The sequence below is a fragment of the Podarcis vaucheri genome, assembly GCF_965113315.1.
Source record: "Podarcis vaucheri genome assembly, chromosome: Z".
Taxonomy (NCBI): domain Eukaryota; kingdom Metazoa; phylum Chordata; class Lepidosauria; order Squamata; family Lacertidae; genus Podarcis; species Podarcis vaucheri.
Genome location: NC_138758.1, coordinates 23,282,796 through 23,310,412, shown reverse-complemented (window position 1 = coordinate 23,310,412; position 27,617 = coordinate 23,282,796). Strand labels below are relative to the sequence as shown.

Sequence of the window (27,617 nt, the reverse complement as noted above, 5' to 3'; positions counted from 1 at the left end):
CAAAATTAATGCCATTGGGTTCTTTATTGCCCCTCTTTGCATTTTATCTGCAAGTATTTGCAATCAATTGTTCTCTTATAGTGGAAATGAAGGTTCAGACACTCTTCTTAGCTCTAGTCCAGACTCTGCCAGCTTGGCACTCTCAAATGGTTTTTGAATTTCAGCTTCCATTAGCCCCAGTCAGTACATAATGGCTGGGGTTGATGGAGGTCACTGTCCAAAACATTAAATATTAAACATAAAAAACCCATCCCAGAAATAACAAAAAACCCCAAAAAGTTGCAGTCCAAAACACTAAATTCTAAATATAAAACAACAAGACACCAGATACTAAGATGATAAATATGAAGACATAAAATACAAAAAATAGTCTCTAAGTGGTTTACAAAAATAGCAAGTGTGTGTGCAATGAATCTGTAAAACCACAGTAGAATATTATAGAAAACTGCAGTTCAATAATATTAGCTATCTGGTTATTACAGCAGCTCTCACACTATTAATTAGCTAGGACAACCTTTGCCAGTGCTGGCTGGGGCTGATGCTGATGAAAATTGCAGCCTAAAATACACAGAGAGCACCAGGTTGGCAAAGGCAGTCCAGTCAAGGGTGCTCAGAGAGAGAGGGAGATATTGAGAGCAGAAAAATGGTTGTTTGCATCCCATAGCTGTTCCTGGTAATATTGCAACTTCTTTTCACATAGCTAGAGCAGGCTGCATGTTTACATCCTTTGCAATAGTGACATTTCTTTTTCTTTCTTTTATGTGGGTGGGGGTGAACAAACAAGCAAAAAAAATATCATAAAGGAATTACAAGAGTATGCTTTCTCACTGTTTTCTTTTTTCTGTTTGAAATATTTTTTTATTTGATTTTACAAGTGTAAAGTTATAACAATACCAAATATTTAGATAGTTCTCTGAATCTCCTGACTTCCCACCATCCCCTCCATGGGTCCTATTGTCAACATTTTCAACTGCATATTATTTCATAATCCATAGTATTACTCCATACGGTCCATAGCATTTATTATGAGTATTATTAAAATTCTGCTAATGTTTTCATCTGCTTACAGTGGTCACTTTCTCACTGTTTTCAAACAAGACAGCTGGCAGTACTTGGAGTAAAAAGTACTAACTCACACACCTTGACAAAAGTAGCTCAGTTAACGGAAAGTTTATTGAGAGACACGCAGTAGAGTGTCTTTAAACATCAGTCTCAATGAGTACAAAAGAAGGTGCCTTATACCAAGTCAAACCATTGATCCAGCTACACTGACTAGAAAAGACTCTCCAGCGTTTCAGACAGGGGCATTCCCAAGCCTATCTGGAGATGTCAAGGAATGAGCCTGAGACCTAATACATGCAAATCAGATGCTCTACCACTGAGAGACAATGCTTCAAATGGTAGCCAATCTCAGTCACCTGAATGACTTGCCAGATTTCCTTAAATATCTATGGGGAGATAAGGCAAGCCAAACTTCCTAGGGAAAAGGGCAAATACTCTTGCACTGATTCCAGAAACCACCAGACAAGACCAGTAGTTTCTTTTTGGTTCTAACAAATTGGTTCTAAGTCTCAGCAGAACCCCCAGTCTTTTTCCCCAGAAAGCAAACAGCAGGTATCAACTTTTGGAGAATACTTGGGACAGTCTCATGGTCTTCTGCTATACACTGTTAATCACAGCTCTTTTTAACTCTACCACCCTCAAATAAAAACCACTATCAGTAACAAAATGCTCACAAGTTATCTCTCTCTTTCTATAACTATGTCTTCATTGCACAACCACTTTACTCGTGGTGCAGAAACATTCATTGACTCTATGCCTTCATTTATCCTCATTCTCTGCACACATTTCTTAGCAATGCCCACTAGGTGGCAGACGAATACATTTAATTGACAAAGGTCTATAAGGTGATATAACAATATTATTTTGGGATTTTCAGGTATCAAAAAATTGTTTCTCACAGCTAGTGCAGTTCTCCAGAAATTTAGGATTAATAGGCCAAAAAAGGAAAATTGAAAAGCAAAGGAAGTAAATTTGCATTGATCAAACCACAAGGCCTGTTCTCAATCTATGCAGTTTTGTCTGTATAGTGCAACTGCTTGATAACTGCAGTGCAATTTCAAGAGGTAACATCAAACCCCACATTTGGGAGTCCTGGATTGCCTAAAACAAAATGGACCAATAAATGGAATAGTAATCCCCAATCCCAATTGTTCTGATGTTTATTTCTGAATGTATATAAGGCACCACATGCACACTTCAGCACCAATTATCAAACCTTCAGTTCATTACCAGTGTGCAGATATGCATGAATACAACTCAGCAAGAGAACAACTTTGTTGTGATTGTGCATCCAGTTGCATCCAGATTCTTTTGTGCTATGTTTTACTAATTGGCAGGGGTGCCTGTCTGTGTGTGCACCAATAAAACAAAATGAAATGCCTCATGCAATTATACCTATGATTGTATCAGAATTGCTTCTTCTTTTTGGCAGTGTTTTCTCAGTAGGCATAAGTGTAAGGGAAACAGTTTTGCCGAAATATGTCAAGGAACTTGAGGAACCGAGATCTATGACGTATTCTGCTTGCTTCAGTTCTGGAGTTAATTGGAGTGAAATTCATCAATCTAAACCAGAATTCCTTCTTTCAAAGATGTGTTTATTAAATTTTCAAAAACAGCAACATAAAAACAAGATGAACAACAAAGAAACAAAGAACAACAACAGCTGTGTGAAGCATGTTATCGCAGTTAAAATAAGCAGAAGATTCAACGAACGTTTGCAGAAGTAATGAGACAGACTCCTAAAAGGGACACTTTTGGCAGTAAGAACCCCACACAGATACGGTGGCCTCGCCCCATAGAGGCATATGGTGTTTGTGGGGCTATACAGCATGCTTTTCTTTTTCTTTTTAGGAATATAAATAGATACCATACAGCATCAAAATTGTTTTCTTTTTCAATTCCCATTAAAGCCAACCTAAACAAGTGACTCTTTGGGCAGAGAGAACTAGAGTAATGTGGGATGTGGGGCCTGAGGTCCCCCAGATATTGTATGCATTTGACTCCCAACTAGGGGCATCTTACCCTAGAGGCTAGTGGTGTTGGGCACCAGGGCACCAAGTTCTGGAGGGTGCCAGGGAAGAGGCAGAGGCTGGACGCGCTGCCTCCCGGCATCAGCTCACCGCCCTTGCCTGCCTCCGCCATGCCACCTGTGCCAAAGCAGCACCGTGCCCGGAGCCTCCATGACATGAAGCAGTCAGCTGAACTGGGAGGCACCACGTCCAGCCTCCGCCTCTTTCCCACCAGAGGAGCTGCCCTCCAGCCACTGCCCACCTCCTCCAGCCCCGCTGGCAGTGCCGTCCTCCCTAAAAAAGGTCGACAACTCTGGGAAACGATGGGTGGGGTGGGCTGCCAGAGGGAGCTTTGCACCATGGCGCCGGATATGCTTAAAATGGCCCTGCTCCCAACAGCCCCACCATCAGGGCCAATGGTCAGGATTATAAGAGAGAGATATGTACAGTGCTTTTCTTCTAGAAAAAAGGTGCCGGTACTCACCATGAAGTTGTTACGAGTGCCACATTTTAAACCAGTGCTTTTCTTCTAGGGAAAACTGGGTGCCGGTACTGCTTACCCTTGAGTGCCCCTGCCCAAAAGCTGTACTGTATATACTGTGTAGTATATTGGTTTTCATGAGAAAATAACAATATAGAAACAGGTAAGTCCCACCCCACCCTCACAGTAGAACAAGCAGTTGAAAAGCTTCCTGAGGATATCCAAAGCAAAAGAAATTACAGCGTCCAAATGGCAAAGGACAAAAGCCATTTCAGCTGGTGTTCAACAGTCTCAGGAAAGCAGATAAAAGAGCCTTGTATGTGTATTTCTCCCTTAGCATATTTCATGAGTGGAATCCAGGTAGAAAAAAAGGTCAAAAGGTTTTGCTTTTCCTTTGGCTAATTTTATACGGAATGTTAATTTTCCTTCAATGTGCCAAAATTCATGGAGCCATTGCTCAAAGGTTAAGCTAACTGTCGGCTTCTAGGTTTTAACAATTTCTAGTCGAGCAGTCAGTAATATAGGTGGTACATGACCCCAGTCAAGCTAGCAAAAATTTACCATTTGCCTGATAATAAGTGTTGGAAATGCAAAGAAACTGAAGGTACCTTTGGTGGATGTGCCCGAAGATTAAGGCTTTCTGGGAAATGATATATAATGAAATGAAAAAGGTACTTAAATGTACTTTCCCTAAGAAACCAGAGGCCTTTCTCTTGGGCATTGTCGGCCAATTGGTGCCAAAGAAGGACAGAATTTTTTTTATGTATGCTACCACAGCAGCAAGAGTACTTATCGCAAAGCACTGGAAGACTCAAGATTTACCCACTCTGGAAGAATGGCAGATGAAGGTGATAGACTATATGGGACTGGCTGAAATGACCGGCAGAATCTGTGACCAGGGGAAAGAGACGGCGGAAGAAGATTGGAAGAAATTCAAAATTTATCTTAAGAAACATTGCAAAATTAATGAATGTTAAAATGTTGAGGTTTTAGGGGAAAATGGGGGTTACAGCTGTAAAAGATTAAGTAAAAGAAAAGAATAAGGGAAAAATTTGATAAAATCAAGTGTTAGGATTTGCTGAAATAACTTTGGAAATTGGAATGCAGAAAGGGGAGGTATGGGGAAGTCGGCGAAGTAAGGTTTAAGGAAAAAAAGGACACGAAATTATACATGTTTGTTTGTGTGTGGTTTTTTGTTTGTTTGTGTTTATAAAAATTTTGTAAAACCAATAAAAATTTTATAAAAATAAAAAAAAGAAAGTTCACAGAAAGAACATTTATTGTGTCTTATTCCACAGTGTTCAGGAAACAGGAAAGGGAAGGGTGAATATATTCATTTCTGAGTCTCTCTGTTTCTCATTTTTTCCTGTCTTAGGTTCTGTTCTCCACATTTCTGCATCATTTTGGCATTTTCTTGAAGAAAGACCAGCATTTTAGTACGTATTAATTTCTCCTCTCACTTACACATTTTTGTAGGCAATGCCCCCTAATATACACATTTTCACAAAGAAATTTTCCATAATGTAATGCATTTCAGTATGTTATTTTCACAAATACAAGCATTTTTATGCATGCTCATATGCAATTTTGGAGGATTGCATTGCAGTTTTTAGAGAGGTGCAAATTCTGCAAGGTGGCTGTGTTTCAGTTTGTATATTATCTCAGAAAGTGTGTACCCATCTCTAGTGGTAGTTGTGGCCACTGAGGGTGGGCAAAAGAGGGCAAGTTGGGAAATTTTTCACTGATTAATTTGCTTCCATTCATTTCCTTAAATTGTCTTGGGGTCCAAACCTCTTCCTTACAAGTATCTTCATTTGTAGTTCAAGTGAAAGCAGAAGAGTCTTTTCAGTGATGGCACCATTCCTTTGGAATGACCTTCTCACTGTGTTGTGTCTCATCCCAATTCTGCATAATTTAAGATGCCAGTTAAAAACTCACCCTTTTCACTGAGATTTTAGTGTCTGACATGTTTAAGTCACTTTTATGGAGTACTTAACCATGCTGCTTATACAATTTATTATAATTTTTGAATGCTTTTGTTTATTATGTACTATGTTGATAAGGAGATCTCTTACTAAATAAATAAATGGACTCGAATTAAAGAACATATAAATTTGGGGGGGAATGCTGTAAGCACTCTCAAGTTAGGAAAATGTGCTCTAGAATCCACACACACCCCAACTAAAAAAACCCCCCAAAATACCTACATTCTGGTTAGTAATATAAACCATTTCGGTTCAGGAAATTGTAAAGAACTCCTTATGTTACTCTTCCTGGGACAGTTAAATTAAATTGATCTTGAATTATCAGTATCAAGGAATTCTGCAAATGAAATTGTTGATGAAATCCCCCGACCGGAATGGACAGGAAGCTGGACCTCCACTGAGTCTTTTTGGAGGCAATGAAATTTTCTATTGACCACAAACTGTGCCCCTGGAGGTATATAAACTGATGACAACCACAAGTTCTCGGAACAGAAAGCAGCATCCTCAATTGTCTCCTCATCCCAGTGTAAGTCAACCAACTGCGATGGGGAGAATTGAGCCAGCAGAAACATTAAAACTTTACAATCTTAAAGGAATATCCCCATGAGCAATATAAAGCACAACAGTCTCATTTAAATCTAGGACCGTGGGAATGACAGGCTGTCCAGTGCATGTGTTCAGTCGCTATTGTTCTAACAGGAGGCTAAGTGCCTGCCAAGCGTTTGCATATGTTCAGCATCTGAAAGTCGTATTGCTTCTGACAGCAAAGAAAAGGCACTTTAAAAATAAATAAAAAATAAAGATAGCAGTTGTTAGATGAACTAACTTGAATTGCTGTTGTAAGGAGTTGCCACGTGCCATTTCATGTATCTCTGTTTTCTGAAAACTAAGGCTTGATCAGCATGCTTACCCGTTCATTCATTTCTTATCTCTTAAGACACTCGCGGTGCATCCAGACTGTTCCTTCCCCGCCCCAGGAGGGATTCAAATGCACACCAGAGCACAATTAAAGTGTTTTTATCGCCCAGAGAAGTACACATTTGCTGCAAAGCGAGCAAGTACTTCGAGTGAGGACGTCGCACTGTATCTTTAAAAGCTTGGTGGTAGGGCATGGGAACTGTTGGGACACCTTTGTTGCTTCTGTCCAGTTGTGTACATCTTGCCTGATCCCTAAACTCCAGAATCGTGCCTCTTGAACTCTGTCTGCTGCTAATCCTGTGCTGTTAAAGGTAAAGGTAAAGGTACCCCTGCCCGAACGGGCCAGTCTTGACAGACTCTGGGGTTTGTGCGCCCATCTCACATCTATAGGCCGGGGGCCAGCGCTGTCCGGAGACACTTCCGGGTCACGTGGCCAGCGTGACAAAGCTGCATCTGGCGAGCCAGCGCAGCACACGGAACGCCGTTTACCTTCCCGCTGGTAAGCGGTACCTATTTATCTACTTGCACCCGGGGGTGCTTTCGAACTGCTAGGTTGGCAGGCGCTGGGACCGAGCAGTGGGAGCGCACCCCGCCGCGGGGATTCGAACTGCCGACCTTTCGATCGGCAAGCCTTAGGCGCTGAGGCTTTAACCCACAGCGCCACCCGCGTCCCTAATCCTGTGCTGTTAGTTGCTTGAATAAAGAACTCTTTCTTACATTTAAGAGCCTCATTGTGTGTGTTGGGTGAAAAGCAGGACAATGGGCACAGTTTTCGTTACCTGTGTTGTTATCTTTTTGGGGGGGGGGTTGGTGGCAGCAGCAGCAGAACTGACTTCATTCATTGCTTCTAGCAGCTGCCATTTCCCATTCAAAATGCAAGTTGCATTTTTCTGAGTTGGTCCTGGATGGTAGTGGAAATGATGGCTGCCACCAGAGTCCTATGTTTCCCCTCCTTCCTTAAACAAATGAATGGTGGGATGAAATAAGTTTGTAGTGATGAAGTAAGGCAATGCAGTGAGAAACACATACCCCTAACTGAGAACACTTACCCAAATGTGTGAACTTCCCATTGAGTAGATATTGCATTGGATCCAGATTATAGGGTTGGAACCAACGAATTATAAATGGAGAGAAAATAGACATGATTGCTGTTCTACAAATTATTATTTATTAAATTTGTATACTGCCGTTCAACCATAGATCTCAGTGTAGTTCATTGCATAAATGCTAAAAAATAAAGTACCATGGTAGATATGGTTCAATAACAATTCTCATACTTAAGCAACTCCATGAAGTGTATTACACTAGCAGAACGACATTTGTGGATTTAGTTTCACTTTTCTCATATTGGTGTTCTATGGCAAGGAACAAAATCAGATTTTGTGAGCCGAAGATTCTTTTGTGAGCAGAAGGACAGCCTAGGATACAGTCAGTTGTGCTTGTTCTGACATTAGGTGTTGTGAAAGTGCTCTGGAACTTTGCTACGCTCTACAAGTGAGAGAAAAATTAATGTGATTTTGTTTAGCCATATCTAAAAACAGCAACCATGATCAACCTACAAATAAGCAACCCAAACTAAAACAGAATGCATAAAACAGCAGAAGATCTGATGAAGATCTGATCTTAAATTCATGAACATGAACAAAAACTGCTTTTAAAAAAATTAAAAATAAGATTGTTGTAATAAGTATTTCATATCCAATGCTCCATTTATTATCAAGTTTGAGAGTGATGTATGCCAGAATGTACAAAAATTAAAGTGGTATAAAATAGCAGAGAAGATAACAATCAATCTTACACTTGAAAACACTCTTGTCAGCGAATTTATACGGGTGTTTATAAAGTCTAATTCTGGTTTCTTCTGGGTCATCCATCTTGCAGAATCCCACAAAATTGGATAAATAAATTTTAGTATTGAAAGAGGTACTCAGATATGGGATTACCGTATTTTTTGCTCTACAAGACTCACTTTTTCCCTCCTAAAAAGTAAGGGGAAATGTGTGTGCATCTTAGGGAGCGAATGCAGGCTGCACAGCTATCCCAGAAGCCAGAACAGCAAGAGGGATCGCTGCTTTCACTGCGCAGCGATCCCTCTTGTTTTGGCTTCTGAGATTCCGAATTTTTTCTTCTTGTTTTCCTCCTCCAAAAACCAGGTGCGTCTTGTGGTCTGGTGCGTCTTATGGAGCGAAAAATACGGTATATATTCTAGCACTGTATCAACACAAAAGCAAAAGCTCACTTTGGACGGAGTATGAGAATAATGCCCATCTAACAATGCAGAAACCTTAAAGTGACAGCTGTTCTTCTGAAGAAGTATGGCTGATGTATTAAGTATTTCTCCAGTTCCTACTTAAATTTAGAGCAGTCAGTGAATGGTGGACAATGGTGTCTGAAATTTAGGAGAGTTTCTGCTTGATAGGAGGGATAGTGCTCGTTTAGATTTAGGGGTGAGAGAGAGAGAGATTCAGTTCAGTTCTCACTGTTTCATATGCAAACTGAAACGGAGCCCTCATTCAAAACCACGCTTCTCTGAATTTTGCCATGCAGTTTTCTAGCCAAATAATGTGTATGGAAATGGACATATTAGTGAAAATTGTGTATACAAATGCATTATAAAAATGAAATTGATTTGCAAAAATGTGTATATTAGGCAATCTGCTTACAAAGAAACATATATCAGGGGGAAATCTATGATCAACTGTTTGAACTCTGAATATGTTCAAATGCTGATTTTGAGATTAGAATCTGAAAGGAACTTTCAAAAAATGTTAGGTGCCATCCTAGACATGCCTACTTACTAGTAAGTCTCACTGAGTTTAAGGGGACTGTGGGATCCAAAGAACTGTTTTAGTTTCATCTTGTCAGCTTAGATATGGTGCATCTGAGGCAACATTTTCACCAGATTTCTATTTCATCAAAACCCAACCATGTCTTAGAAAGTTATCTTTATTAGTTGATATCTCCTTCTCTAAAAGATGCCCCTTTTTGGGCATCTTTTTTGGCATACAAGTTTCAGGCCATCAAAAGGCAAATTTTGGAAACTACCTGTTTATAGCATTCTGGAATATGGGGAATCAAATGTGTGTGTCATTATATAATGATTATATGGTTTCATTCATATTTGCACCAGAAGGGGGAAAATGTATAACAGTACTGCTTGTACATCGCATTAATTACAGTAATTTGATGAAGTGTTTATCTTTTATCAAATAGGGGATGTTTATCACTGGTGGAGTTTGTGTTTTGATGTTGCTACACTCATTTCTTCATTTCATTTTGGTTTGATACCATCATCAATCCTCATGGTGGCCCTAGGCTTTGCATCATTATCTTAGAGTTGCCATACAGCTGGAATTTCCCGGACATTGCCAGAATTAGGCCGTCAGAAACTGTGTCCGGGCCGAAATCCCTGAAATGTCCGGGGAAATCTGGACATAAGAAAACCCATGTCGGTAATGTCAATTTTGGCGAATTTCCTTAAAAGGTATTTTGGTTTTGAGATTTTGCCCAACAGCTTTTGTGTATGGATTTTCACCTTTTGAAATATGGCAGCCCTACGTTATAGGCTGCTAAATCTAAAATGGTGATCTAGAGTTAGACTCTAGTGCATTTGCAGAAAAGGAAATACAGAGGCCCTTATGAGCACTTACTGCACCTGTGCACCTGTGTGCACAGATCAATGAGCTGTGCAAATGTACATTCTTTCACACACGTTGCACGTGTGTCAAGACAGCTTATACCTGTGTTGGGAGGTGTTCTGGGAAAATAAGCTGCTGATGCTGTTGAAGAAGAAAAGTAAGCCTATATATGCGCACAGAGAAATATATATTGGGACAATATAAGTTTGAATTCTTACAGGCAAATTTGAGTAAGGAAGTTTTGCTTTGAGATTGTTTCTGCCTCCTTCCCTTCAAATTAGTTCCAGCCCTATTTTTGAGCATTTTGCTGCTGTCCTAATGAATTGTCCTTGTATGTATTATTTGTTGTTTAATGTAATGCGCAACAGCGCATGAGAAATGTGCATGCATAGTATGCGTGGGAGGCTGTTTGAATTTGCCATGAGCAACAGACCCCTGAGCCTCTTTCTCATTAGTGATGAAAGCAAAATAATTGGTGCAGGAAAGATGCATTTTCTGTGCAGCTAATAAATCACAGATGCTCCATCATATGTTCCCATTACACCTTCCCAGCTCACCCGCTGGACGGTTATTTCTGTTTGCAAGAGATCTGTTTTGTTCCTTGTTCACCAGGAACTTCTGTGTCTTCTCAGATGGGTCCTTGGGGAAACAGCCCTATCTCTCAGCCTGACTCAGTACTCCTGAACTGACTGATTACCTCCCAGAGGTTTGAAAAGAGGAACAATATAAAAATGGAGAAATGCTTTTCTCAGTTAGAGGAAGCAGGAGTGGCTATAAAAATAAAACCAAAGCAAATATAATAAAGTAACACTGAGGCATCCTTAAATCATGACTAGTAGGGGAAGGCTGCAACACTTATATGCACATACCTGCTTGCTGAAGGATTTGCAGGTTACTAGGATATGCTCCAGTGGAGAGTAAGTAGCTTGCTTCCATGAATGGAGTTTTCAGGGGAGGCTGACCCATTGGAGTTTGTAGGGCACAGTCTGCTCTCCGCCAGCCCCCAGCTGCCTGTCTTCCTACTTACATCTAGTCCATGGGGTGGCCCTGGCTGTCAGCTTCCTCTTCCTCTGTCTCAGCATTTCCTTTGTACAACACAGCAGAGAAGAAGATGGGGACAAAACTAGAATTAGTTGCCTCTGCCCACCACTGACTCTGGTTCCATTGGCCATTGGCCTCTCTGCTTTCTGGTCTACCATCCCCTATAGGCACCACCACTGGTGTTCATTGAGGGATCAGTGCTCCTCAAGCATGCATATTTTTCACAGTGTCACATGGCATCGCTGGCCTTAAAATGTGACTCAAGACTCCAATCCCCCAGGGGCCACCTATCTCCACATGTACCAACACGGACCATGTGTTGGCCATCTGAGGCCCTTCTTTATGTGCCACTCCAAGGGAGGTACAGAGGATGGCTACACATTGAACAGGCCTTATCAATGGTGGTTCCCCAGGGAGGCACGCCTTGTGCCATCATAGTCTGTTTTTTGGCACAGACAAAAACATGCTTATCTACCCAGGCTTTTGGTCCTTGCTTTGGAGAACAATCGAGTGTGCCTATAGCCCATTCTGTAGTCATCCTTTTAATGGGGCAGAGTGGACCTGTTTTTTGTTTGTTTTTTAAATCTGTGGGTGAGCATTTTAGGTTATTGTTCTTCTATTTTAATGTTTCTTATTATTTCCATCCTGTCACACATTTATGTAAAAAACTATGAGACAACAACAATTGCCAGCCCATATCTCCTCCCCCCCCTTACAGCCATTTAATCTGGATTTACCGTTTCTGAGGGAAATCTGACAAATTAAAAAAACCACACACACACACACTCACACACAATTTCCTGTTTGTGATATCTGAACAGCCAATATTCAGCCCCCAACTGGCAGCACCAAAATGTTGTTTTCCACTGTTCTTCTTGTCAGTTTAATATGCTGATTATTTTAACTGAGGTTCCATCTGCACTACACAGTTAAAGTAGTATCATACCACTTTAGGCAGTCATGAGCTGCATTCACATGGCAGTTTATTCCATTTTCACAACATGTCCCTTGCTGCTAATTTTCACATATTTGAGCTATCCACACACTGCAAAAGTGGAATATAGTGCAATTTTCACACTCCCATATTATTTGCAAATGGCTTTCTTCTGGAAGCAAATAGCACAGAAATGAACACTAAACTTGTGCTATATTCCACTACAGTTCCAGAAGTGGCTTTTATGAAAATTGTAATGGCAGCCTTGGTTTTCCCCAAAGACTTCTGGAAGGTATAATCTGTTAACTGTGCTGAGAGTTGTTAGGAAACTCCTATTGCTTTCACAAAGCTATGGTTTCCAGAGTTTCCTAGGAAGAGGGGTTGATTCTGGGAATTGTAGCTCTGTGAGGTACCTTAACCCCACGGAGGACTTAAGGTCCATAAATAGCAACATCATAGAGGTCCCGGGCCCTAAGGAAGTCACATTAGCCTCAACCAGAGCCAGGCCCTTTTCAACTCTGGCTCCGGCCTGGTGGAACTCTCTGCCTCATGAGACCAGGGCCCTGCAGGATCTGATTTCTTTCCGCAGGGCCTGTAAGACAGAGTTGTTCCGCCTGGCCTTTGGCTTGGAATTAACGATCCCCTCCCACTCTTTCTTTTTTTCCTCTCTCCTTCTGTGATGGAACTCCTATTTGGGGATTTTCTTGGCTTTTTTCTGGCCCACGTAGGACCAGTCTGGATAGTTAGCCTTGGTGAAGACTTGACGTTTTCATCCCCCCAAAAGTTTTGATTTGAGTTTCTACTGAAAGGAGGCTGTATTTTAATCTTGTTTTTAAAGTTGTATTTCAATCAATTGTTTTTGTACCTGGTGTTACTCGCCCTGAGCCCGGTCTTGGCTGGGGAGGGCGGGGTATAAATAAAATATTATTATTATTATTATTATTATTATTATTATTATTATTATTATTGCATCCTCCAACAGCTCTCAGGAAATAAACCACAGTTCTCAAAATTCTTTGATCCATACAATTTCTTAAAATTGTGTCATGTGGGAGGCTCCCCCATATGATCTAGGCACAGCCTAAACAATGTGGGGAGCTTCTACAGGGACAGGAAACTTCCCACTTTAGAAGTTTACTGTCTTTGGAAGACAATTGGACTTTTTATTTTATTTTATTTTTTTATTGGATTTGATTTGATATGTTAATTGGATGTTCTTATTGGAAAATTAGTAAACGCTTTAAAAAAGAAGAAGAAGTTTACCCTCGAGCTCATAGACAGTGCAGGAGACAGTAGCATGGTCATCTGACACCATTCTCCCTGCTAGCACTTTGCTTTACTTGAAGTCTCATTTGTATGATCTCACTAAATAGAAGAGATTCAGGGCCAAACTGATTGTGACCCTCAAATCACATGAATTCCCTTCTCCTGGCCTCATTTCCCTCTTTCTTACAAAGCAGTCATAGGAGACTTCAAGTTTTAGCAACCAGACAGCAAACTGGAGGGTGAAAACGCTGCTAAACCCACCCCCACCCCAAGAGTGTTTCCTGCTCAGAATCAGCCCAATATGCCCTGAAAGAGAAAAGAGGCAGGCAACTATATTTGCTCCCTGTGGATGGAAAGTCAGCTGGAGGGGGCAATGCTGAGTGAGGAAACAACAAGAGGTGAAAAGTCTATTCTGCTCATGGTTGCAGGCTCTGTGGCTGCTAGCTCCAGCAGCCAGCTGATTATCAGTGCTTGCAAAGCACCGTGCAGAAGCACTTTCCAGGTGCTTGCAAAATGCCTTTGGCCCAGTTCTGCTTTTACCTGATCCACATCTGATCCACATCCACATGAGATATCACGTGTACAGCAGATGGTCTTGGTTTGGTGAAATGGAGAGGCCTGGTGGGCCTAATTAAGTCCAAGGGTTGGAGGTTCCTCACCTTAAATGGTTGGATGGGGGATGAAGCAGGGGACACATATCTATGCATCTATATCTATCTGTCTCTATATCTATCTATCTATTATCTATATCTATCTATCTATCTATCTATCTATCTATCTATCTATCTATCTATCTATCTATCATCTATCTATCTATCATCTATCTATCTATCTATCTATCTATCATCTATCATCTATCTATCATCTATCTATCTATCATCTATCTATCATCTATCTATCTATCTATCTATCTATCTATCTATCTATCTATCTATCTACCTCTATCTATCTATCTATCTATCTATCTATCTATCTATCATCTATCTATCTATCATCTATCATCTATCATCTATCATCTATCATCTATCATCTATCATCTATCATCATTATCTGTCTGTCTGTCTGTCTGTCTGTCTGTCTGTCTATCTATGGCTTGAGGCCTGATACTGATGACCACGAGAGTAATTTTTCAGACAGTTTTACTTTCTTAGCTGAGTGCAAATAGTCTGTTCTTCTGCCTTCTATGGAGCTGTTCTACATCACTGATCTGGACCGTAGATTTAGGTTTTAAAGGACATTCACTTCTGTGCTGTGCTGGATACAGAACCCGTTTTGGATGTCATGCATTTGCACTTACTGACCCAATAAAAATATATAGATACAATTTCACTCTGTTTTGTGTTGCTTTGACAAAGCAGTGCAGTTAAGTAACCCTAGACTCTGAACTTAATGGTGTGGCGGGTGTTGGTGGTGGAGATCTCTTAAGATGATCTCGTGTATTACTTTACACACTTCAAAATGTGCTGTGTTCGGCAGCACGCCTGCTCAGTCTGCTGAATGGGGCCCTGAGCTCCTGTCCCAAAGTCCTGCCCCAGAGGCACTACTGCCATTGATCATTACTATAAAGAACAGGTGGATCAGAATTCAAAGCTCTGGGTGATTGTGAGCTTTTAGCAATGAAGTGCTCCCTTTTCTTTGTGGAGGTAGGATCCGCCTCAAAGAACCAAGGACCCCACAGAGCTGGCTCTCCCCATATGAACATGCTTCAGTGGAGTGTTGTATCATTTGTTATTAATTCTATCATCTATGACTGAGACGGGAGGGGGAGAGGGAGAGGGAGAAAAGCAAGAAATGAATCTCATTTCATGCATCCAATTGTTTGGGCATTGTATGCCACAAAACATATGGCCCTCGTTTGAAACTCCTCCAAACCATAGAGGTCCATGTGCAACTGATAAAGCCCAATTTAGCTGGAAAGGTGGGGAGGAGAGTGGGGGGAGGACAACTCTCAAATCAAATTCGAGAAGGACGCCCTATATGCTTCCTAAGTGCTAAACCCAAGGGAAATTACTTCATCAAACCTGATCCAGACCACAGTAATGAAGACTGTGATATAGCTAGTGTTCGGCCATGTTGACTTTACAGTACTGGAATTAATCCATCTGCATAGCAGTTCAGTGAAATCATTTCCAGGCCGTGGAGTCTCTAGGGGTGACCATTTCTTTTTAAACATTTTTTTTTCCAGGCCCAGATGCCTAACCTTTCTAGCTGGGGGAATGAATGTTATAACTGATATATTGTTAACTTTTTTTAAAAGAAAAAGAAAAGAAAAAGAAAATTAAAAGCAGTGACAGCTGTCTGTCTTGATGGGATCTTGTCAAATTTTCATTAAGAGGATCATAACCCTCAAGTTCCAAAATGAATTTCAGTGGCAGTTTGCACACCGCTGTCAGCCTCTTCCTCTTTTCAGCTGCACTATATTGTCGGCGACCTTTGGGGGCCTGTTTAGCCGTTCCAAAGTTCTGCTAATTTGCTTGGATGGGTTTTCATGCCGCTTAACATTTCGCACAGCTGGAGACAGGAGCACACTCAAATTTGGGGAGGAGGGGTTGGGAGTTTCTCCTCTGAGAAGGACTTCAAGCTAATCCTGTTGTGATGTAGGTCTATCCAATGTGTCATTAACATAGTCTGATCTTTAGTGCAACTGGTGCTACTCTTACGGGTGGGTAAATCTGTCATTTTTTTCATTCTCTCAGTTTCTCATTCTTCCAATCTTAAATTCAGTTCTCCACATTTCCACATCACCTCTTGCTTACTATCCACAATTTTTTGCAAAGCAGTTCTCCCTAATATGATGCATTTCTATGTTATTTTCACGAATATGTGCATTTTATGCACACTATATGCATTTTTGTGCAGATTACTTGACTGAAAAACTGCACTGCAAAATTCAGTGAAGTGCAGTTTTTAGAAGGATTGTTGTGTTTTGGTTCACACATTTCTTTGGAAAATGCAAATTAGATAGGTTCACCTTTATATTATTATTATTATTATTATTATTATTATTATTATTATTAATTCATTGACGAAGCAAAAGCCATTGACTGTGTCGACCACAGCAAACTATGGCAAGTTCTTAAAGAAATGGGAGTGCCTGATCACCTCATCTGTCTCCTGAGAAATCTCTATGTGGGACAAGAAGCTACAGTTAGAACTGGATATGGAACAACTGCTTGGTTCAAAATTGGGAAAGGAGTACGACAAGGCTGTATATTGTCTCCCTGCTTATTTAACTTACATGCAGAATTCATCATGCGAAAGGCTGGACTGGATGAATCCCAAGCCAGAATTAAGATTGCCGGAAGAAATATCAACAACCTCAGATATGCAGATGACACAACCGTGATGGCAGAAAGTAAGGAACCTTAAAGAACCTTTTATTGAGGGTGAAAGAGGAGAGCGCAAAATATTGTCTGAAGCTCAACATCAAAAAAACGAAGATCATGGCCACTGGTCCCATCACCTCCTGGCAAATAGAAGGGGAAGAAATGGAGGCAGTGAGAGATTTTACTTTCTTGGGCTCCATGATCACTGCAGATGGTGAGAGCAGCCACGAAATGAAAAGACACCTGCTTATTGGGAGAAAAGCAATGACAAACCTAGACAGCATCTTAAAAAGCAGAGACATCACCTTGCCAACAAAGGTCCGTATAGTTAAAACTATGGTTTCCCCAGTAGTGATGTATGGAAGTGAGAGCTGGACCATAAAGAAGGCTGATCGCTGAAGAATTTATGCTTTTTAATTATGGTGCTGGAGAAGACTCTTGAGAGTTCCATGGACTGCAAGAAGATTAAACCTATCTATTCTTAAGGAAATCAGCTCCGAATGCTCACTGGAAGGACAGATCCTGAAGCTTAGGCTCCAATACTTGGGCCACCTCATGAGAAGAGAAGACTCCCTGGAAAAGACCCTGATGTTGGGAAAGATTGAGGGCACAAGGAGAACGGGATGACAGAGGACGAGATGGTTGGACAGTGTTCTTGAAGCTACCAACATGAGTTTGACCAAACTGCGGGAGGCAGTGGAAGACAGGAGCGCCTGGCGTGCTCTGGTCCATGTGGTCATGAAGAGTCGGACATGACTAAACAACAACAACAATAATAATAATAATTAATGCAAACAGAATCAAATTTCTCCTCCATCTCTGCGTACTTCCATTTCATGCATTCATATAAAACTTAAAGTTTTCCAATTTAAAAACCCAATAACAACAAAAATCTCCAATGGGCTTTCTTGTGCACATCCTTCTCAGTAATCCTTTATGGTGGACCTATAGAGTTTTAAATGGTGTAGATAAAGTGGTTGTGAGACATTTTCTATTTAACCCTCCTTCTCCCATAATATTAGAAGTCACGACCACTTCATGAATTTGACAGGCAGTTGATCCAGGAGAGAGGGAAATTATTTAGGCAACATGCAATTCATATGGAGCTTGCTGTCACAAGATGCAGTGATGGGACAAAACTTAGGTGGCTTTAAAGGGAGATTAGACAAATTCATTGAGGCGATGGAGCCTCCCAATAGCTATTTGTCACACAGTTAGATGAAAGCTCCATGTTCAAGAGCAGTATTCCTCTGAGCTACAAATACTTGGTCATGAGGCAATAATGAGAGAGAGCTCTGTACAGTGGTACCTCGGGTTACATATGCTTCAGGTTACAGACTCCACTAACCCAGAAATACTGCTTCAGGTTAAGAACTTTGCTTCAGGATGAGAACAGAAATCGTGCAGCGGCGGCGCAGCAGCAGCAGGAGGCCTCATTAGCTAAAGTGGTGCTTCAGGTTAAGAACAGTTTCAGGTTAAGAACAGACCTCCAGAATGAATTAAGTTCTTAACCCAAGGTACCACTGTATATGGTGCCACATTTACACACAGTTTAGAGCCTCAGATTACGGGCTTGTCCACACTTCCATCTGTGCAGTGATTTCTAGGCATGAATTCAAGAGGGGTCCCGTCCCCCCTCCTAACCAGATACCACTCAGAATACCCATGGTTTATTATTGATTTAGAACAAATATCAATCGGGTTTTCTGTAGATTGGCATTTGTTCTGATTCGGCAGTAAAAGACGGATTTTCCCCGAGAAAGTGGCGGGCTGAAAGAAAAACCTCTTGCACCTTTTGAAATGTGCATGAGCCTTATGAGGCACATCTAACTGGCAAAAAATCACTGAATTGCAACTTTTACCTAAATGGTTAAAAAACTCAACAGCGAAAGCAGAGTCAGAAGCAAACAGTATCATTCAGACATGGCAAAAATATACTCAATGGCTAAGTGATTTTTTTTTCTCATATTTTGCTTATTAGTATGTGCAGAAATGACTATAATTTATATTACAAAAATAATTAGTTCAAGTGTCCATTTCTATTTTCATTGTCATTTCTGTTAGAATACTATACATTTTTTATAATGCTATGGGATTTCTTAAACTTGACATAGCTTTGGGATTCAGCATGTCTTAATCCAGCCTTGGCCATATAAAATAAGAAATAAAGAAAAGTTCAACATTTGTCCGTCATCCCAATGCTTTTGCACTCATTGGTCAGGTCACTGGAAGGCAAGAGCAGGTTTACTTCCTACTAAGCAATTGGGTAGTACACTGTGTATAGATACTTTTCCTTATATCTCCAATAACCAGATATTATTTAACAAAAATACTTGTAGAAATGTGTATTTTGCAAAGAAAGGTCTTTAAAAATATGTGACTAAATGTTTGTTCAAATGTGTGCTTTAATGTGGATCTGTTGTTTCTTTCATTGCAGGCTAACTCATAAACAGATTGGAAAGGACTTATGAGTGAACACCTGCATATGCAACACAGACCAAGGATAGACAGATGCATCTATACCTTGGAGAGTTGCTTCCATTCATGACTGACAGTGCTGGGGCAGATGGAACGCTTAATCTGGTTCAGCAAAGTTCCCTAGAATTGCCAGATGACACAGGTCAAGGGTGTCTTTTGATGATGGTAGAGATTTAGGAGCTGCATAAGATAGCACTTCTAGCTTCTAGATCTCTACAATAATCCAAGACGACATTTTGCCACATCATCTAGCAATGCCACTGAAACTTGCCGAAGCAGATTAAGTGTTCCATCTGCCCTAGTACTGTCAATCATGAAAGGCAGCAACTGTCCAAGCTCCAGGACAGAGAAATACACACACTTCTTTCTAACCTTATACATGTCCTGTTCTTGCTTGCAGAGTTGCCAGGTCATAACACAGAGGAGCACTGTGTCTCTTTAACAAGGTCTCCAGCTGTGATAGAGGATGCAGCTGTGGACTCCTCTGCCTTCCTCTTCCCTATGGTCCCTTTGCTGTCCCCCATACCCCACTCAGGATAATGTGAGAGTTTGGTAGGAGAAGAGATAATTATACTAGTGGAGGAACAATATGAGGGAGGCTGCATCTGCATTACCTTTCGCTGTGGTCTGATTATGTGACAGGGACAGGACAGCCTCTTCCCCAAAGTAGGAATGCTGTTGCTGGGCCTGAAGAGAGTGTGGCCTCCATAGCTGAGTACCAGAGTGCACGCAGAAGGCCCCAGGTCCAACCCTCGTCATTTCCAGTTTAAAAGGAACAGGTATCTGGGTACTTAAGGACCACCTCTCTCTGTATTGACCCGCCTGGACCCTTAGATCATCACCTGAGGCCATCCTCTGTGTGCCACATGCAAGGGAAGCCTGAAGGCTGGCAACAAGAGAATTGGCTTTTTCTGCTCCTGATCTATGGAATGCTTGTCCTAGCCTTCATTTTTAGTGTTTGCATTTTCCTGGGCATTTGGGCAGCACCAATGATTGGATGCACAATATAGGAATTGGGCTGTTAGTGTTGTGGCATCTGCCTTCTGGAATCCCTTCCCATTAAAGCATAGACAGGCACCATCTCTGCTGTCTTTTCAGCACCTACTGAAGCACCTGCTTCCCTATTCTTGTAATTTTAAGTTGTTTTAAACTGTTTTTTTATTATTGTATAATCTTGTGCTTTGATTGTTGTAACCTGCCCTGGGATCTTCAGGTGACTGGTGAGCAATAAATTCTATAATGATAGTGACGATAAGCCATCTGTATCCTGTTGCTTTTAGAAGAATACTCTTTGATGTGCCTTCCCTCAGCTCAGCTTCCTTGTGATTCGAAAACCACAAGGAATTGTGCTGCAAAGAGGAGATTTTTGCACATGTGCACATGAAAGCTTTGCTTGGCATGCAAAAAGAAGTCATCAGGTGAAGGTATCCTTGCCCTTACTCTGATGCTAACAGCAATGGGAGAAAGCGACTTGGAAACGCAGCAGGGGGAAATGACCTTCCAGCATTTCAAATCACAGATGTGAACATAAGCCTAGTGCAGAAATGCCCTGTGAACTTAGGGGTCACCCAGTCAGACTGATGAGCAGTAGATTCAGAAAAGGCAAACCAATGCACTTCCTTCTTTGCACAATGCATACTTAATTCATGGAGTTCACTGCCACAAGATGGAGTGATGGCCTTTTGCTTAAATTAAAACAGGCGTCAGTAACCTGTGGCCCTACAGATGTTACTGGACGCCCAACTCCAATCATCCCTGACCACTGGCCATGCTGGGTGGGGCTAGTAGGAGTTGGAACCCAAGGACCACAGGTTCCCCATCCCCACTTTAAAATGAGATTTAGTAGATTCATGGGCATTAGCCATCACTGCTGTAAGAGCTTCCATCTCCTGTCATTGCTAAGATATTGGCAGTGGAGCAGAAAAAAAGTACAGTGGTACCTCAGGTTAAGAACTTAATTTGTTCTGGAGGTCTGTTCTTAACCTGAAACTGTTCTTAACCTGAGGTACCACTTTAGCTAATAGGGCCTCCCACTGCCACTGCACAATTTCTGTTCTCATCCTGAAGCAAAGTTCTTAACCTGAAGTACTATTTCTGGGTTAGTGGAGTCTGTAACCTGAAGCATCTGTAACCTGAAGTGTCTGTAACCCGAGGTACCACTGTATACGGTATAAAGTATTTGTCAGTGGGAAGCATTTAATTCCCATTCAATTCCATGGGGCTTTGACAGAAAGGTTATTGATGGAATCCATCCCACATGAGCAAAACAACCAGGCCTTTGTGTATGAAAAAATTAAGCAACTGAATAATAAGCCATTTAATTTATTTAACTACTTCCAAGCAAGCTATGAGCAAAAAACCCAACTTTTTTTTGGTCACAAGTTGATAAAAGTTGTCTCATACAAAGGTTTTGAGAAAGAATGACCAAGTTCACTTTTTAAAAAAAATTAAAGGGATCAGGTTACTCTTACAATGCTAGTATAATCCAGTACTTTTAAATCAAATTACATTGGACGGCTTACCAGTATTCCTTCTAAATTGAGTTTACTCATCTGTGTGCTTTCCTTTTTAGAAAGAAAAACAAATGAGATGTACATAATAAAGTTTGCAGCTCAATCCATAGGCAACAAGAGAACAGTTTTCCAAGGTCAACGTCCAGGGCACTGTCACAGGACACTGACAAGGAATTGTGCAACTATTTGGGGCTACTTCATTTCAAGCTGTTTTCTCCTTACACTTATTTACTTTGTGTATTCACTCAGCTGTTTTGAAGAAACCAAAAGATAGGCACATGGGGTTGTCAACGTGTTTTGAACTACAACTCCCATGAGTCCCAGCCAGCATGACTGGATAGCATCAAATTGGAGAAGGCTGACATATCTGAAGGATCACCTTCTCTTTGTCAAGGCTGAGTGATAGACAGCTTTCAGAAATAAATCAGGAAGTCGGAGCCAAGAAGATCACTCCTGCTCAGCCCAAACAGGAAGGCCAAACAGGACAGCCAATGCCACCTCCTGGATTCATAGAATCATAGAATCATAGAGTTGGAAGAGACCACAAGGGCCATCGAGTCCAACCCCCTGCCAAGCAGGAAACACCATCAGAGCACTCCTGACATATGGTTGACAAGCCTCTGCTTAAAGACCTCCAAAGAAGGAGACTCCACCACACTCCTTGGCAGCAAATTCCACTGTCAAACAGCTATTACTGTCAGGAAGTTCTTCCTAATGTTTAGGTGGAATCTTCTTTCTTGTAGTTTGGATCCACTGCTCCGTGTCCGCTTCTCTGGAGCAATGGATCCAAACTACTCGTTTTAAGTAAGAAGGTGAGCAGGTGCTGGCAGACTGAGGTTGGTGTGGCAGTGCCCCATTTTCTTTAACAGACCAACTTGCACTGCTTGCCACACAGTGGGGTCAGGACCATCAGGTCCAGGGGCCAAATGCAACCTTCAAAGTATCTCTGTGTGGCCCTTGTGGGACTATCCGCAGTTCACACATACGCTTGAGCCACACCATCTTTCCCCAGGCCACACCTTGCTGGCATTGTTTCAGATATTGCTTTAGTGTCCTTGCCCAGCTTGACTGTGCCCTCGAACTCTCCGAATGAGTCTTGCTTACCTGGATGAAGGACAGAGGGGTGTGTAAGTGTGTAGAAACAAGCAATTTGTACAAAGCGGAAATTTATATTGCCCTGTCCTGCCTGACATATCACCTCCAAAAGGTTGCACAGAAGAGAATGTGGCCTTCAGGATGGAAAGGATCCATACACTGGCTCAGCTTCCCTTCTGACTCTTCTGAGCTTGGATCCCCAAAGTGGAGCCCATGGGCACTGTGGGGGCCTCATGCATCCCCCTTGGTGTCTGCACCAGGGGAAGGGAGGCTGTGGGGATCTGTCCCAGCCAGGAAGCAAGAATCAGAGGCAGGCAAAGCTTCATAACTGGAGGAAGAGGCATGCCAAGTAAGTGCAGGGCTGGGTTCTTCCCCAGCCTCTTCTGCACCACTGTCTTCCAGAACCAATAGAGAATTGAAGTGAGAGGAGCCAAAGAAGCTTTCATGCAGATGTAGTCTCTGACTACGTATGCACAGCTCATCTGGAGAAGGTACATAAACTGGGAGTGGTCTCCAGTTGCTGCAACTGCTCCAAGGAGAGCAGACCTGGGAATAGCTGCCTATATGCTGGATTGGTGTGCATAGGCTTCCAGAGCTGCAGAAGTGATTTTATTGACAATAAAGAGTTACTGCTGTCCTGTGTGCATTCATTGGCTGGGAAGTGCCTTTGAAACCAAGGCTGTTTCTGACATTCCCTGGGGAGAGTGTTCCACAAAATTGGGGCCACCACTGCAAAAGCCCATTCTCATGTACCCCCCTTGGATGAGGCACGTAGAGTGGACCCTCTGATGAAGACTGCAGGCTGTGGGCTGGTTCATGTTGTAACAGTAACAATTTCTAAATGTTTGTCTATACATATAAATGAGCATATACACAATTTATCCAAGTTAGTGGCCTCTTTTGTCCTCTCTTCTGAAGATGGATGCCATCTTTTTGCATGACACCTAGGATGCCTCCAGCCAGGTATTTTGCTTAAGGGTGCACAAAAACTTGGTATCCCTGCAGGCTGGGAATATGACATAGTGCCTCTAGATGGAGAACTACACCTTCTTTTGATTTTGCAAACGCTCAATGGTTTTCCATTTGCAAACATTCTTCTGGGTTCTAGGAAACTGGAATAAAACTGGAGTAATAATTTAAGCATTAAGGGGGTAGAGGAGGGGGGGCGGAATACAAAACTTTCCCTATAAAAACATTGATTCTAGGATGACTAACCTGAAGTCTGTAAATCTTGTGATTATTTTCAGATTTGATGGACACTGGACTGCTTCCTTCGTGACCCTGAATTCTGCAGAATAAACACGCAGGGTCAAGTGATTACGTCTATGAATTTATACATGCATAACCACTAAATTGTTCTCTGTCCCCAGTTCCGGGATAGCATCGTACAACTGCAAACCTCGTCAGCATTTTGAGTTATTTGTTTAATTTCCAGCAGGCATATCCCAAAGGCCACAGTTTAAAGGAAAAGTTTGAAACACAGCCCTGGGCCATATGTATTCACTATTCATAAAATCAGGGATTTGATATTTCTGTTTTTTTGTTTTCCAGGGAAATTAGAGTAAATCCATTATCCCATATGTGGAAAGGCTCTGAAGTCTAAAGAATGGGGGAAAAAAACAAGAATAGCCTGATGGTATGGGAGGGAAGTACACATCTGAAACAGTGGGGGAAATCTGCCTTCCCATTAGCCTCTGTTTCAAGGTTTTCTGAATTAAACCAGTTGCTTAGATCCATTCCTGTCTGGCTTTAAGACTGGTATTTGAAAAGAAACTGCTTTGATTTCTTTGATGGGTCACCTGCAGTGAAGGATAGATTGGGGGAGTTCTCTGCCTTGTTGGTTCTCCTGGAACTCTTAGCAGCTTTTGAGACCACCAGGCATGACATCCTTCTGAGCTAAATGATAAGGATGGAGAAATATGATACTGGTCTTCAGTGGTTCCTTGGCTTGGTGGTATTCCCTAAACCTTTGCCATCCCTGGATGCCCAATTGGCAGTGGTTGCTAGGAGTGCCTTCTATCACATTTGGCTCATAAGGCAGCCAGGGTCTTTCCTAGAGAAGACTTGGCTTCAGCCACCCATGCTTTGGGTACTTCCATGCTGGATTGTTGTAGTGCAGTTCTACATGGAAGTGCCTTTTGAAGCCAGTCTGAAAGCTTCAATAGTGCAGAAGCTGCCAACTTTTCTGGTGGTCATAGGGCCAAACATACATCTCTATTTTTACACCAGCTCAGCTGGCTTCATATTTGCATCTGCCTCAATTAAAAGGGCTGGTTTGAGCCTTTCAATCGCTAAGCAGCTTAGCACCAGGTAACATAATATGTCATGCCTCAAGTCAGGCCCAAGCCAGGATAATATATAATTTCTAGCTCCAGGGGTTCCTGTCTCCTGACACAGGGATGTTCCCACTGGGACTAGCTGCTATTCTGTGTGGCGCTTCAGCAGAGCATCAGACTATGACATCCTCTTGGGCAGTAAAATATTCTTAGGTTCTTGATTGGCTTCACCCACCATGTTTAGCCTCTGCGGCCCTTGAAGGAAGGAAGAGATAAAAGGGACGTTCTGTTTGGGCTAAAACCGTGGCCCTCTTCAGGCACTCTGCTTGTATGCAAAAGTAGCATGCAAGCAGGAATGACTGCACCAAGATCTGCCTGGATACTGGGAATAATTTTTATTATTATTTTCCTTTCTAAAGGCAAACCTACCTAATTTTGATTTTCCAAAACACTATGCAATAAAAAATGCAGCCACCCTAAATTCACATTTCTCTGAATTTTGAAATGCAGTTCTCCATCCAAGTCATGTGTACAAAAATGCATTTATTAGGGTAAAGATGATGGGTGGATTAAAGCACACCTTCTCTCTCTCTCTCTCTCTCTCTCTCTCTCTCTCACACACACACACACACACACACACACACACTTTTCATTCAAGCTACAGAGGTTTGAAGGAGAAGTTGGAGTGGGGTAGCTTTAAAGCCCTTTGTAAGCAGTCCCACAGTTTGCTTGCTTTGAAGTAGCAAGAATCTGGACCTCAAACAAAGGAAAGCACCTGGTGTCACTATGATGCCCTATGGGGTGGAGGAGATGAAGATCTGGCTCTCTGGCCAGAAAATGTTCCCTACTTCTATGGTACACTGACTAGTAGCATCTCACCAGGATATGAACATAGAAGGTTGCTTCATACCAAGTCAGACTCATCAGTCCATGCAGTTCAGTGTTGTCTATACTGACTGACAGTGGCTATTCAGTGTTTCAGGCAGGGTTCTCTAGCAGTGCAACCTGGCGATGTTGGGGAATGAATTTGGAACTTTCCACACACAGTGCCGTTGCTTTGTCACTAAGCTTTGTCCCTTCCCTGAATATGGGAATAAAACTACTAAACTACTTGGTAAGTATAGTAAACATGACTGAGATTATATGGGCTACTATGAGCACTCCATGCTGGTATGATTCCATTTGTAATTTGCTGTTGCTACTACTACTACTACTACTACTAACTAGGGTAATACATGAATGAAGTAGAATATAAGTGGGAATTTGATCCTCAAATCACCCTTCCACTCAGCATAGATTGTTTCGTTGAAACACTTTGAAAAGTCCCTTGTTACTGTTTTGCTGGATGAATGCCCAAAAGCTTTAGCCAAAGCAAACAAAAATCAATTGAGAAATTTTCCCATTCACATCCATTCATATCAGGCTTAGATCAGTTCTCAAATGCAGAGACCTTGCAACCGTTTTGCATGCAGTTGCCAGAGGTTTTGGCAGATTGACTGTGTGCCCCTTTGTATCTCCTTGAACCTTGGCAGGATCACACAACCTCTCACACAAAAGCAGAACGCTTATCTTAAATTGCTTGAATTTTGGATGGTTTGCTTTCTTAAAACTAAGCCACACTTAACTTTGACTCTGCTGTGACATAGAGGACCCATTGGCTGGATATAAATGCAAATAAAATAAAATTAACAGTTCCATAATTAAGATGTTGTTGATTTAAGAATAGCCATTCCCTCCAGCCTTGGGGTGGATGTAAAGTGTTGTTGTTGTTAAATGAACAAGAACTTTTTAGACACTGGCTTTTGGGTTTTCTCCAAAGCACAAGAGTTATCGTGACCTTCAATCTCAAAGCCCACAAGTGAGGAAGCTCAAGCCCAAGAGCCAAATACAGCCCTCCATACCTGTCCATCTGGCCCTTAGCACTCAACCAAACTCTCTCACCAGCCACACCCTTTACCAGCTTTGCTTCCTACCCTCTTTGAGCATTTTTGCATTTTGAATCAGAATCCATGGTGCAAGTCAGTTGTCAGGGACTGAGGAGAAAACCAGAGGCAGAACTGAGTGGTGAGTTCACAAGTGCACACTCATGAAGAGATGAGTATGGAGTATGGAAGGTAGATTGAGAGTATATGGGTAAAACATGTAGGAGACAGAAACAACAGTGACCTTACTGTGGGTGTCTGCTGTAGACCTCTAAGCCAGACTGAATATTTGGGTGATGCCTTCCTAGAGCAGATTGTCAAACATTCAAAAAGGAGAGATAGAATAGTCATGGGAGACTTCAATTTCCCCAATATCTGTTGGAACTCAAACTCTGCCAAGAATGTAAAGTTCAACAAATTCCTTCATTGCTTCACTGACAAATTCATTTCCCAGAAGGTGGAAGAAGCGGCAAGGGGGTCATCTCTCTTGGACCTGGTTCTCACCAACAGCGTGGTGTAGTGGTTAAGAGCGGTGGACTCGTAATCTGGTGAACTGGGTTCGCTTCCCCGCTCCTCCACATGCAGCTGCTGTGTGACCTTGGGCTAGTCACACTTCTCTGAAGTCTCTCAGCACCACTCACCTCACAGAGTGTTTGTTGTGGGGGAGGAAGGG

At 41.8% G+C, this 27,617-nt stretch overlaps 1 protein-coding gene across 2 annotated transcripts in view; it reads left to right on the top strand.

Annotated features, from left to right (window-relative positions):
* The window catches only part of LOC309524095 (uncharacterized protein), a 66,062-nt gene extending 41,957 nt beyond the window's left edge, over positions 1–24,105 (top strand). The window contains exons 4-5 of one of the 2 annotated variants that reach the window (XR_014215779.1): positions 4,928–4,988; positions 23,994–24,105. Coding sequence is in view for 1 of the 2 variants with exons in the window: in XM_082208492.1 (XP_082064618.1) it covers positions 4,928–4,988; positions 6,475–6,608 (195 nt within the window). In the remaining variant the exon portion in view is untranslated. Of the gene's footprint in view, positions 1–4,927; positions 4,989–6,474; positions 6,758–23,993 lie in introns of those variants that run through there. The other variant, XM_082208492.1, reaches the window with a different exon arrangement.
* The last annotated feature ends 3,512 nt before the right edge of the window (positions 24,106–27,617 follow it).